The sequence below is a fragment of the Bidens hawaiensis genome, unplaced genomic scaffold (genome assembly GCF_021521415.1).
Source record: "Bidens hawaiensis isolate Kalapana, Puna unplaced genomic scaffold, B.hawaiensis_p1.1 tig00027824_1, whole genome shotgun sequence".
Classification (NCBI taxonomy): domain Eukaryota; kingdom Viridiplantae; phylum Streptophyta; class Magnoliopsida; order Asterales; family Asteraceae; genus Bidens; species Bidens hawaiensis.
The window spans coordinates 214,585-228,696 of record NW_027494517.1 but is presented as its reverse complement, the minus strand read 5'-3'; the positions used below and the strand labels follow the sequence as shown (position 1 = coordinate 228,696).

Here is a 14,112-nt window from a genome sequence, read left to right as displayed (position 1 = left end):
GTTGAAGGGTCAAATGCTTCCTAAGTTCCAACCTCTTGACATGACATCATTACTTTAATAAGATTCTATGTAATCATATTTTATATGCTAAGTAGTTATACAATCCAATAATAAAAACTTACTTTTATTTTATTACAACATATATGTTGCTATGATTGGTAGAAAAATGAAAGGGTTTTCCAAGTAAGTTGCTATTATTGGTGAAAGTATAATAGAGTAGATGATTGGACTGTACTTAACCAGTTTCAGTGCGGTTTTGATTTCAGTTCAGTTTGCCGGTTTTAAATAAGAAAAATTTAAAGACAGTCGTTACCTAAAATAGGAAGTAATTTTTAGAAAGAGGGACCGTTGTAGCTGCAGTACATGTGAGATGCACACCGTCTGCAGTGACTGTATATGTCTCAGGATCAACCTCGATGTGTGGCAAGGCGTCATTTAGCTTCATGTCGAGCTTTGTGAGATTTCTTACATTTTTCACGCTTTTCACCTTTTTATTGAGTCCATAAAATGTCTTTATATTGCAGTCCATAGCAGCCTATTCATCATTTATGATGTCAAGAAGTTATGTTTGTGTGTATACATGCATACATATATATGTGTGTGTCGAGTAAGTTCAAATAGGAACCAGTGAAAAAATAAAGATGGTTCATATTTTATAAAATATTATGGTCTCTATTTGAACACACCATGTATACGTATATGTATATGTATGTGTAGCGTGTGTGCGTGTGTGTGTGAATGGAGAGATATGTTCGTGCCTTGCTAATGAAAGCGATGGAGTTGGCGCTTCCAGCCTTACCGAACGCTCCAAACATGGGCCTCATTATAACCTATAACAAGTAGCAAGTTGAAAAAAATAACTTTATAACCATCTGTCAGATTTGATATTCGACTAATAAAAAAATAAGGATTACCGGTTGGGGAGTAGGGATGCTTGCATTTGGATCCCCCATGTTAGCCCATGCAATATCACCTCCTTTAATCACCATTTCTGGTTTTACTCCAAAGAAAGATGGCTTCCAAATTACAAGATCAGCCAGCTTTCCAACCTGCAACAAGTTCATTTCCATTAATCAGTGATAAATGTAGAATTTGAAAGGGTAAACTACACGAAATAGACACAAATGTTACACTTTTCCCCGATTCAGCAACCAACTTTTATTGAGGCACTATATAATATGCGACATAGCATTTGATTTGACATTTAGTATCATTTTCTAACATATTTTTTAAGAAAGATCAATCAATCAATCAAGCCCTGTATATCCCACCGCATAGCACGTTGTCGGTAGGGTCAGGGGAGGGTGGGATGTACGCAAGTCTTTCCTCTATCCGTGAGGATAGAGAGACTGCTTCCAGAGAGACCCCTGGCTCATAAAGCTACATACAGGTAAACAGAGTAAACATACATCCTACAAGCAAAGACTAGCATAAGAATATATAAGCATAAGCATATATAAACAGATATATAAGCATAAGCATAAGAATATATAAGCATAAGGATATATAAACATAAGCATAAACATATATAAACATAAGCATAAGGATAAGAATATATAAACATAAGCATAAGCATAAGAATATATAAGCATAAGCATATATAAACATAAGCATAAGCATAAGAATATATAAGCATAAGCATAAGCATAAGCATAAGAATATATAAGCATTAGAATATATAAATATAAGCATAAGCATAAGCATATATAAGCATAAGCATAAGCATATATAAACATAACATAAGCATAAGAATATATAAGCATAAGAATATATAAACATAAGCATAAGCATAAGCATATATAAACATAAGCATAAGCATAAGAATATATAAGCACAAGCATAAGCATATATAAACATAAGCATAAGCATAAGAATATATAAACATAAGCATAAGCATAAGAATATATAAGCATAAGCATAAGCATAAGAATATATAAGCATAAGCATATATAAACATAAGCATAAGCATAAGAATGAATATATAAACATAAGCATAAGCATAAGCATAAGAATATATAAGCATAAGCATATATAAACATAAGCATAAGCATAAGAATGAATATATAAACATAAGCATAAGCATAAGCATAAGAATATATAAGCATAAGAATAAGCATATATAAACATAAGCATAAGCATAAGCATAAGAATATATAAGCATAAGCATATATAAACATAAGCATAAGCATAATAATATATAAGTATAAGAATATATAAACATAAGCATATATAAACATAAGCATAAGCATAAGAATATATAAGCATAAGCATATATAAACATAAGCATACGCATAAGCATATATAAACATAAGCATAAGCATAAGAATATATAAGCATAAGAATATATAAACATAAGCATACGCATAAGCATATATAAACATAAGCATAAGCATAAGAATATATAAGCATAGGAATATATAAACATAAGCATATCTAAACATAAGCATAAGCATATATAAACATAAGCATAAGAATATATAAGCATAAGCATATATAAACATAAGCATAAGAATATATAAACATAAGCATAAGCATAAGAATATATAAGCATAAGCATAAGCATAAGCATATATTAACATAAGCATAAGCATAAGAATATATAAACATAAGCATATATAAACATAAGCATAAGCATAAGAATATATAAACATAAGCATAAGCATAAGCATATATAAACATAATCATAAGCATAAGAATATATAAGCATAAGCATATATAAACATATATAAGCATAAGCATAAGCATAAGAATATATAAGCATAAGAATATATAAGCATAAGCATATATAAACATAAGCATAAGCATAAGAATATATACACATAAGCATAAGCATAAGCATAAGAATAAGCATATATAAACATAAGCATAAGCATATATAAACATAAGCATAAGCATAAGCATAAGCATATATAAACATAAGCATACGCATAAGAATATATAAGTATAAGAATATATAAACATAAGCATAAGCATAAGAATATATAAGCATAAGCATATATAAACATAAGCATACGCATAAGCATATATAAACATAAGCATAAGCATAAGAATATATAAGCATAAGAATATATAAACATAAGCATACGCATAAGCATATATAAACATAAGCATAAGCATAAGAATATATAAGCATAGGAATATATAAACATAAGCATATCTAAACATAAGCATAAGCATAAGCATATATAAACATAAGCATAAGAATATATAAGCATAAGCATAAGCATAAGCATATATAAACATAAGCATAAGAATATATAAACATAAGCATAAGCATAAGAATATATAAGCATAAGCATAAGCATATATTAACATAAGCATAAGCATAAGAATATATAAACATAAGCATATATAAACATAATCATAAGAATATATAAACATAAGCATAAGCATAAGCATTATTAACATAATCATAAGCATAAGAATATATAAGCATAAGCATATATAAACATAAGCATAAGCATAAGAATATATAAACATAAGCATAAGCATAAGAATATATAAGCATAAGCACGAGCATAAGCATATATAAACATAAGCATAAGCATAAGAATATATAAACATAAACATATATAAACATAAGCATAAGCATAAGAATATATAAGCATAAGCATATATAAACATAAGCATAAGAATATATAAGCATAAGCATATGTAAACATAAGTATAAGCACAAGAATATATAAGCATAAGCATATATAAACATAAGCATATATAAACATAAGGATAAGCATAAGCATATATAAACATAAGCATAAGCATATTTAAGAAAGATCATTTTAGCATTTCTGTTTCTTGCAGTTTCAGAATTTGATTATGTGTGGTTTTCTCAACATAGTTTTGTTTTCCGTTCAAGAATAAATAAAATGAAAACAGGAGTATTATAAAACGCACCTCAACTGACCCAACATGGTCAGAAATCCCATTAGCTATTGCTGGATTTATTGTATTTAGCAATGAACCGTTTGATGCGAAGGTTGTCATTATCTGGTATATTACCATCAACCGGGCCTCTTTGTAACTTCATCTTGTGAGCTGTTTGCCAAGTTCTTGTAATTACCTCTTAGTGTAAAGAACGGGTCAAAACAGGTAAATTTGTATTGCTTGGGTTTGGCTAGGGTTGACCCGCAAACACAGGCTAATTAATATTGTTACAAAAACAATATTAACCCAATCCTTTGAATAAAAAAGAACTTATGGGGTTGTATGGTTCACCCCAAATTTGTATCCAGATACGTTTATACTAACCTCCCCAATGCGACCCATAGCCTGTGAATCAGATGATATAATGCTTATAGCCCCCATATCATGCAAAATGTCTTCAGCAGCAATTGTTTCAGCTCGGATTCGTGACTCAGCAAATGCCACATCCTCAGGTATGTCCTTATCAAGGTGATGGCAGACCATCTGTGGAATATAGAAAAAAATTTAAAACACACAGCCAACTGTTTTTTTTTCCTCTTTTTCTAAATGAACCTACCAGCATATCAAGATGTTCATCTATTGTGTTCTTAGTGTAAGGTCGTGTTGGATTTGTTGATGAGGGTAAAACGTTTTTAACACCACAAACTTTGATTATATCTGGAGCATGACCACCCCCTGCACCTTCACTGAAACCAAAAGAACACATTCAATTCAATGTGTGCAATAATCCACTTACATCTATTAAACTATAGTTCTAACAAAAGTAAAAGTAGGAGGTAAGAAGAAGCTCTTACCTATGGTAGGTGTGGATTGTTCTATCTTTAAATGCAGCAATTGTGTGTTCAACGAACCCAGATTCGTTCAATGTGTCTGTATGGATATTAACCTATCAAAATTACACTTTGGTGAAAAAATGATACCTACAAGTAACTTAAACCTTCATTTTCTTTAAAAGCTGCAAAACATAAGTGACCTGGATATCATATTGCTCTGCAACAGTCAAACAATTATCTATAGCAGCAGGAGTGGTTCCCCAATCCTCATGGAGTTTGAGTCCCATTGCACCAGCTCTAATTATTTCATGTAGACCTTCTGGTTTAGCACTATTACCCTGAAACACATATATGTCCTTTTAAAATATGAAAAAAAAAACCTTTACCTTACTAACAATATCATTTTACCCTCAATGATCCTTAGCATTGGATCTTGCAAGCATTTCAAATCAACTGGTATCTTAAATACGTTGAGGGTAAATTTGACATTTTCTCAATTCAAATATGCACTTATGTACAAATTTTAAATTGCAATATTTTGTGGCATTTTTAAGTAACCTCTCACTGTATCGTCTAGAAGGATGGCACCTTGTATTTAGCTTTCATTTTAGAGCCTCATTTTTAGTAGTAGTTAGACAATTTGTTGGGACTTCAAAGAAGCTGTTGGTTACAACATGCTTAAGTATATGAAATTAAAGATGAAAGAATGCATTTTTTTCAGAAAGAAGTAGGTATACTTTCCCAGTAAAACCAAAATTAATTGGTAAGTCATCGGTGGCTTGCAGCATCAACTTCATATGTATAGGTCCGGGAGTACAAGTAGTTGCGCGGGTCCCCTCAGCAGGTCCTGTCCCACCTCCTATTATTGTTGTGATACCTAACACCACCACATTCAAAAAAACAAACCAAATAAGATTTGGGAAATCAAGTTTTCTAGAAGCTTCGTGTTCTTGAACCTTCAATTCGGGTAGATTTCAAGATTATTCGATTGCTATCAGAATAACAAAAGGCAAAGTTTGACCAGAGTTTATATCAAGAAAAAAGGTAGAGATGTTACCACTAGATATTGCTTCATATGCCAATTGAGGGCATATGAAGTGAACATGACAATCTATAGCGCCAGCTGTCACTATCATGCCTTCTCCAGCAATCACTTCTGTGCTCACCTGACCAAAAGATATGGATTATAACTAGAGGTGATAATTCCAACCCATTTATGCAGAATGCGATAATAAACATAGCCTGGCTTATATCATTGGTGGAAAAATGGGCGGGATGGGCCACAGGAAATTTTTTGGGATGGGCCAAAACGGAGTTGGTTGTGTTGTTTAGAAACACTTTTGTCCTCTATCTCTAAATTCTTTTATACATAATATGTGTGTCAAATATGATTATAATATATCAATAGCAATCGAATATTTTGAGTAAAGTGATGTAGGAGTGAATCCTGATGCCATTTACTCAAAAAAAAAAAAAAAAGCAGATTAGCAGGTCCCGTGCACTTCGAAACTGCTAATCTGAGTTTTAGATACGCAAGCAGCTGAGCATAAAAAACGGTTCCTAAACACCCTCTAGAAGTACAGTTTTGGGCAACTATTACTTCTAGAGGGTGTTTAGGAACCGTTTTTTATGCTCAGCTGCTTGCGTATCTAAAACTCAGATTAGCAGTTTCAAAGTGCACGGGACCTGCTAATCTGCTTTTTTTTTTTTGAGTAAATGGCATCAGGATTCACTCCTACATCACTTTGACTCAAAATATTCGATTGCTATTGATATATTATAATCATATTTGACACACATATTATGTATAAAAGAATTTAGAGATAGAGGACAAAAGTGTTTCTAAACAACACAACCAACTCCGTTTTGGCCCATCCCAAAAAATTTCCTGTGGCCCATCCCGCCCATTTTTCCACCTCTAATGATATAGATAAACCATTTCACAGCTTACCCCAATAATCATGTTATCAGAAACACCATTCATGGCATCAGGATTTCCTGATTTCCCAAGGGAAGAAATACAACCGCCTTTAATACCAATATCTGCTTTAAAAATTCCTGTATAATCAATTATCAAAGCATTTGTAATAACCGTATCCCAGCAATCAGTTGCCGAAAATCCAGCAGCTTGCCCCATTCCATCTCTTATAACTTTTCCACCACCAAACACACACTCGTCACCATAATGAGCAAAATCTTTTTCAACTTGTGCAAACAAATCAGTATCACCAAGACGAATTTTGTCACCAACAGTAGGACCGTACATATTAGCATAAGCCTCACGAGACATTTTACAGGCTAGTGGAGATTCTTCTACAATGATACCATTACTGCAATTGAATTTAAAATAATTAGGGTCTGTTCAGTTGAACATAGTGGAATGAGAAGGACTAGAATGAACATGATAATGGAGTAAGTAATTGTAACATTTGGCCCATCATACGAACCAATGTTGTCCGCTTTGCCCACATGGAGCTCACGGAACACTAAAGAAATCGAAGTACGGTGTTTTAACTCCTTTACCTGGTACTAGTATCTGTTGAATTGCCAAATGCTCTTGTCATAACAGATTCCATCACTGTTTGGGCATTGAAATCACTGGCATGATTGTCTGCAATTCCATTACCTCCTCTGATAACTTGATTACCTCCAATCCTTACAAGAGTAACAGGTTTTGCATCCCCTGGCTACAAAAAGTAGGCAATAAAAAACTAAAGAAAAGCTAACAATTCTTATCTCATTGTGATTGTTATTATGGATGATACTGGTATGTAAACAATAATAATGGGGATATGCAGTTAACAGGTGAGCAACACTGTATTTAGTAAGGTTAATACAGTCCTTTTACCTATATATAATTACAGACTAAGGTTTTTGCTTCAGTGTATATGATTAAAGAAATTAAAAGACAACTAAAGAAGGGGTTTGTTTAGCTTAATCACATATTTTCAAAGTTAATTAACTGTCTTATAATGCACCATAAATGTAGGTTCCCTTGACGGATCAACACGAGATATCTCGATCTACGTATGTGCGGAATCCCTGCGTAGGTCGTTACGAGCGTAGAAGACACGAATATATCAAACACGATACGATAAACAAACACGTTATATTATAACCAAAACACGTGATTCGATATCACTATTACAGACCCGAACTCTCTGGTTCAACTATCGTTCAACTAACAACTGTTTCAACAACTTCACTCAAACAAAACCGTAACCTATTTAAATACACGACAACTTCGCCTGGCATGTTCAGGCGAAGTTGTCCATAACTTCGCTTGACTAACAAGTTCGCCTAAACAGCGAACTTGTCAGTAACTTCGCTTAAGACATATAAAACATAATTAATCATTACAGACTCGATTACAGACACTAGACTATGAACTACTGACATTATGCACCAACAGACTCCCCCTTGGCAGTAGCTTCATGTCTTGAACTTCAAGCACGTGTCTTGTAATCTTCAATCTCTTGGTCTTCATGCATGTACTCCTTCTCTCACGCATACCATGACTACTCGCTGATATTTCCTCGCTTCGTCTTTCCAAGCAGGAATATAAAATATCTTCTTTTCATTTAACACCTGCAGATCAGCTTTCGATAAGTTAACAAGATGCATCGGATCATACACTCTTAGCACTTCTTGTTCATCTTCGTCTTCCATCACGGCTTCAGCAGTCTGGCAATCAACATACCACCATTTAATATCTTTCAACACATCTTGAGGCATAGTCTTCATTGGAACCTCTTTCATGCATCGAATCGGTTTGTACTTCATTACCATCCATGGCTTGCCATCTGCTCTCATTCCTCTTTCCTTATCTTCCACTAGCTTTCCCTTCTGTGGCTTTAATAACTCAAACTTCTTTTCTTTAATACTTTCTTTCCACACGATCTTCCCAATAACTCTGGCCATGTTGTCGTCGCTTCTATTAATCAACCCGAATCTAGCCAAATCCTTCACCTCACATTCAGGCAATGTATTGAGAGATCTCAACGTCCTCTTAAAGTATTGGATCCCATCATATCTTTTCAACACGAACACTTTTAACTGTTCATCATATAGCCAACAGATAATTCCTTTCTTTGATTCAGCATAGCCTTTGATATTATAACTTTTCTTGAACATGGTTGGAACAGCAGGCTTCTTAGTTTTGATAAACCAATGAGCATAGCCTTCCTTCCATCTAGGCTGCTCCTCCCATTCTGTATCATCACCTGCTGTATCTTGACATACATCTGACTTTTCAACTTCAGGGATCTCGTGTTCAACATTCTCCTCAACTATTTCACCCTCTTCAACATCATCTTCAATCACTATTTCAGCACCAATCTTTTCAATCTCTTCGACTGGTAGAACATCATCTTCACACATAAACTCATCATCCATCATATCATCATCTAATTCCTTCAAGGCGTCGATCACATCATCTCCCATCTCCTCGTCATCTACCATCACCACCTCATCACCACCAGAACCGCCAGCTGCGCCTGCAGACTCCCCCTGAGCTGTGGAAGTCCCAAGAGCTTGAGTAGTTCTTGGCAACTCACCACCTGCACCTTTCGATGCATTGGGATCATCGTCTCTGTCATTCCTCTTCTTTGTCCTGAGCTCGTCGCCTTTACAGCTCGTCTCCCCCTGAGATGCCAAGAACTCCTTCATAGCATCTATAAATTTTCCATGTTCAACCAGGAGGGACGACTGTAGTTGATTTTCTGCTACTAGGCGCTGAATAGCCTGGGTCTGGATAAGATTCACCCTTGACTGCTCTGCCACGACCCGTTCCAGTGCGGCTATTCTTTCCGAGTCTGATAGAGTTGCATCGAAATCGAACCTCATATGCGATAAATCGTGAGTGTACTGAGGAGGGATTTCCGATGAAACCGGGACATCAGAAGCAGCTGTGGACGTAACCGCAGGTGGTATCGTGACCGACAACCCTGCAGTTGCAACGACTGTCGACTCAACAAATTGTGCAACCACCTCTGAAGGAGTAAGAGTTGGAGGTGGTAAAGACACAATCTCCGGAGTCGTCAGCTGGAAAGTAGTGATAGATGGGATGCCAAAAGAAGATGATGTAGCCACCACGGGAACATCCGCGGCGCTTAAACTTGTAACCTGTACTGATGTAGGGACAATCGACATACCTGACAGTGCGGGCGGAGCGAAACGTACGACTCTTGAACTCTCACCTGCTCCCATACCTACACATGTCCTGTCCCTTCTTGAACGTCTGATCAACTTATGAATGTCTTCTTCTTCTTCTGACTCACTGTCGTCATCCGTCCTCTTTCTCTTCCCATACGTTCTTTCTCGAGTCACCATCATACGTCTTGCCTCATCCATTACTTCATCAAAATCTGAGTCAGCCACCGTCGTAGCTGCTCTAGTAACATCCACCCTCGAAACTTGTGCTACCGAGACCTGTACATCTTCTTGAGGATCAACTCGGTCCATATCGAAGTAGCCTTGACCTCCAAACACTTCATCAAGGTCTATGTTCTCCTCTCGTGACACAACAGGCGCAGCAGGTATATGTTGAGGTGCTCCTGCCTGTTGTGGTCGAGGGTCTCTGAACTCGTCCCCATTGGCAGGAACATACTCCGGGTTGATTAAATACCCAAAGAGTGGAGTATGCCTGGGACGGAGCTCAGGTTTACTCCTCGCGCTCGATGTCCTGCACTGAGCGAAGATACGTTTGTTCACACTCTCCACGTATCTGATCGGGCGGCGCTGAGGTAGATTTGGAGCCACATGGTTCAAGATCATCTGGATGAATCTTGGATACATAATGAACCTCTCACGCGCCACTGCCCGTCTTTGTCTATCGATCTCATAGAATACCATCTGACTGAAACTATAACGTTTGTTATAAGTCAGAGCAATCATCGCCGACTGCATGGTCGCTTGACTAACAAGTTCGCCTAAACAGCGAACTTGTCAGTAACTTCGCTTAAGACATATAAAACATAATTAATCATTACAGACTCGATTACAGACACTAGACTATGAACTACTGACATTATGCACCAACAATAAATTCACCAAAAATGCTATTGAGGAACATAAGGAATTAAGTTAAATTTTGCGAAAGAGAACTCTACAAGTGATGTAGCAGATCCCGAATGGTGAGAGCATTAAAAAAACAGTCAGCAACCCTAGCAATATGTTTTCACGTTTTCTAGTAAAAAGGAGAAAAAAACTAACCTAGAAATATAAAGCTATTATGTTAAATTTCTGACCTCAAATCGGGTAGCTGTTCCTGCTGGTATATTTAGCCTCATGCCGTATGATTTTCTTCGATCAAAGATCAAACACGGATTGACCTCAATGAAATGATAATGGCTGCCAACCTGAAAATTTGTAATCCTCATTAATATGTAAATTTTAATTTTTTTTGGGGGGGGAGCTATGAATTTGTTTAGAAAGCAATAACTATTATAAAATCGATGCATTCTTATTATTTACTGGCCATATTAACTTCGAAGATAGCCTTAATAACACTCTGTCATGAAGTAGTGAAATTTATTAGAAAGAAAACACGAAAAGGTACAAAGAAACCCACCTGTATTGGTCTATCTCCGTCATTAGTTACTTTGATTGTTACGGCTTCCCTACCTGAATTAAGCAATATATGGCCATCTCTTAAGATTAATTCACCAGGAATCGTACCAGCTTCTATATTTGGAAACTTTTCAAGTGAAGGAACTGTAGAAGCAACAAACTTTCCATTAGATTAGTGTCTGAAAAGATTTTTTATGACCATATGTTAGGACCCCGAATCTGTTTCAATTAATTGGACTACTGAGTATAAATCGGTTGCTATTGAGAGACAACCGTGTATCTCAATAAACCTTAAATGGCAATATTAAATCAAGCATGCTCATCTCCGAAAACTGATACCTTTATAGATTTGATATATTATGGAGGAAATTGTCATCTAACAATAGCAACATGTATAGACTAACGGAAATGAGGCAGGCAACACTTAACGTGGTAAGGATATTTTACTCCTTTTACACATAAAGTGCACTAGTCAAATTAGACGTGACTCGTGTAAGAAACAACAAACTCAAAAGGTAAGGTGAGATAGGTAAAATGAATCTATAAAGTGAATATACAGATTGCTTACTTGGAAGAAAAGACCCATGTAAAGCCAATTCCAAATTTCCATTTTCGCATGATATCGGATCATGTACGGTAATTAACTTTGTACCGTCAGGAAACGTCCCCTCAACCTGAACAAAAGTTTAAATTGACCATAAAGGAGAAGTTACTAAAACTTTAAGAGAAAATCAAAAGAAGCCAAAAAAATATTACAAGTCAACCCGACTTTACTCATCCTCAAATTCACCCATGTCGACCCGCTAACAGGTCCGTCCCAACCCATCCATTTTTCCATCTATAGTTCTAAGTATCAAGGAAAAAAAGCTAATGCAAACTAACTAATTATGGTAGCAACATGGAACATAATGTAACAGAAATTAAGTTACCTGCACAGAATCTAAAAGGTGTGGAACTGCTGGAAGAACTTGTCTCCTGTTGGCAAAGAGAAAATATATAAGATTTGTGAATCTCCCAACACTTTCTAAAATCCATGTATGAATAATAATAATAATAATAATAATAATAATACTATAACAAAATCAGTGCTGTAAATGTAATTTACCCATCACTGAGAATACACGTGCAACAACACATCAATTGTAAAAAAAGACTCACCTGAACATATATATTTGATAACTTAAAATAATCAACTGGATCACAAAGATGAACTTGTTAAGAAAACTTCAATTCCTACTCTTGTATATAAAAGCCTATTATTATTATTACAAACATCTGCAGTGGCACCTTACTGATAACAGAAATTTTTATTCTTATAAAGTAATAGGTACCTTCCTAAAAGCTGTCTCCCAACATCCATTAGTCCTGCCACACTCTTGTCACCATCATGCACAAACTCCAAAATCTAACAACACGCCGGCCAGATAAACAGTCATCAGATTAGAAAACAAAAGAGATGCACCGTGACCTTGGGTGAAACTGTCATACGGTTTTATGTAGTTATCATAGTTATCAATATATTTTTAAGACATGAAATAAACAACTCATACAGTTTCAAAGTAAATAATGACCCTATTCACATTGAAAATTAACATTTCTAGTTTGACATTTATGGTCAAATGGACAGCAAAACTTGATAACTGTAAACGTTTTTGTATATCTGAATACTCGAGTTACAAGGATATACATACATATCTATATATATATATATAGAGAGAGAGAGAGAGAGATAGATAGATAACATAACTGTGAAACCTAGAGTGTATTCATATTGAAGTCAAGTGTCTAATATGGAGTAGCAGGATGCTTCCGGTTGACTTTGAGAAACAAAGTAGTGAAGATTATTGAAACAAGTAGTGTATGTATGAGAAATAAATAAGCAGAGAGGTATCCATGTCAATAAAGCAAAGTACAAGGTGTATATGAAGTGAAGATTAATAGTGTAACTACTACTAGTCATTCATTCAAAAACAATATCATTCTATCAGCAGCAGCAGCTAGTTGACTACTACTGATGCTGAAACAGAGTAAGTATAATAATAATAATAATAATAATAATAATAATAATAATACCTGAGTAGCAATAAGAGCAACAGCTTCGGGATAATTAAGCCTTAGTCCACGAGCAAGGCGTTTTTGAGCAAAGTATCCGGCATTGTGTAGCATCAATTTCTCCACCTCCCGCGGTGCCAGCCTCATCTCTTCAATTCATCAACAGCAGTTAAGTTAGCGTAAAATACAACGGATAAAACTAACTGGATTAATCAATGAATGAATATACGTATTATTATTATTATTATTGTTATAATATAACTTAGAAAGAAGCGATTCGAATATATATGTGTGATTGAATTGAAATGGAATTGGAGTTGAATTCTCACCGGCGATAACGATTGGAACTGGAATTGGTTGTGATAGTGATGACTGATGAGACTGAAAGCGAAGGCTGCGTTGACCTCACCTCGGGATGATGCTAATTGTAATGTAACAGCCAATATTATTATTGTTATCTCCTCCAATGCAGGACCTCTATTTTTTATTTTTTATTTTTTTTTTAATGAGACTTTTTTTTTTAAATGAGAAAATATTGATCCTTTTATATATAACACAAACCGAACTATATCTGGATAATGAGTAAGCGAGCAACAAGCTGCGCCGCTATCCCCTTTTGAATCGCAAAACCTATTCTACTAAATATAAATCCTTGGTTCCCCGGGCTCTGCGAGTCACTGTGGACCACCTTCTGCACCCGCTCCAAGAAGCGAACCGCCTCGGGAGCTAGGGATCCAAAAGTGTCGAAGGCAAATGGAATGAACACATGCTGATTCTCCAAACACAATGTCTC

The 14,112-nt window shown here is 35.4% G+C and overlaps 1 protein-coding gene across 1 annotated transcript; it reads right to left on the bottom strand.

Annotated features, from left to right (window-relative positions):
* Nucleotides 1-226: 226 nt before the first annotated feature.
* LOC143575959 (urease-like) lies at nucleotides 227-13,737 on the bottom strand. Its single transcript, XM_077060190.1, is given in 20 exon segments — nucleotides 227-535; nucleotides 759-830; nucleotides 915-1,049; nucleotides 3,895-3,946; nucleotides 3,948-4,060; nucleotides 4,249-4,407; nucleotides 4,481-4,610; nucleotides 4,719-4,810; nucleotides 4,898-5,035; nucleotides 5,435-5,574; nucleotides 5,755-5,863; nucleotides 6,649-7,027; nucleotides 7,221-7,384; nucleotides 10,946-11,056; nucleotides 11,269-11,411; nucleotides 11,836-11,941; nucleotides 12,197-12,242; nucleotides 12,599-12,672; nucleotides 13,341-13,468; nucleotides 13,649-13,737. Coding segments are annotated over 19 exon segments (2,511 nt in total). The 5' UTR covers nucleotides 13,467-13,468; nucleotides 13,649-13,737; the 3' UTR covers nucleotides 227-313.
* Between the last annotated feature and the right edge of the window lie 375 nt (nucleotides 13,738-14,112).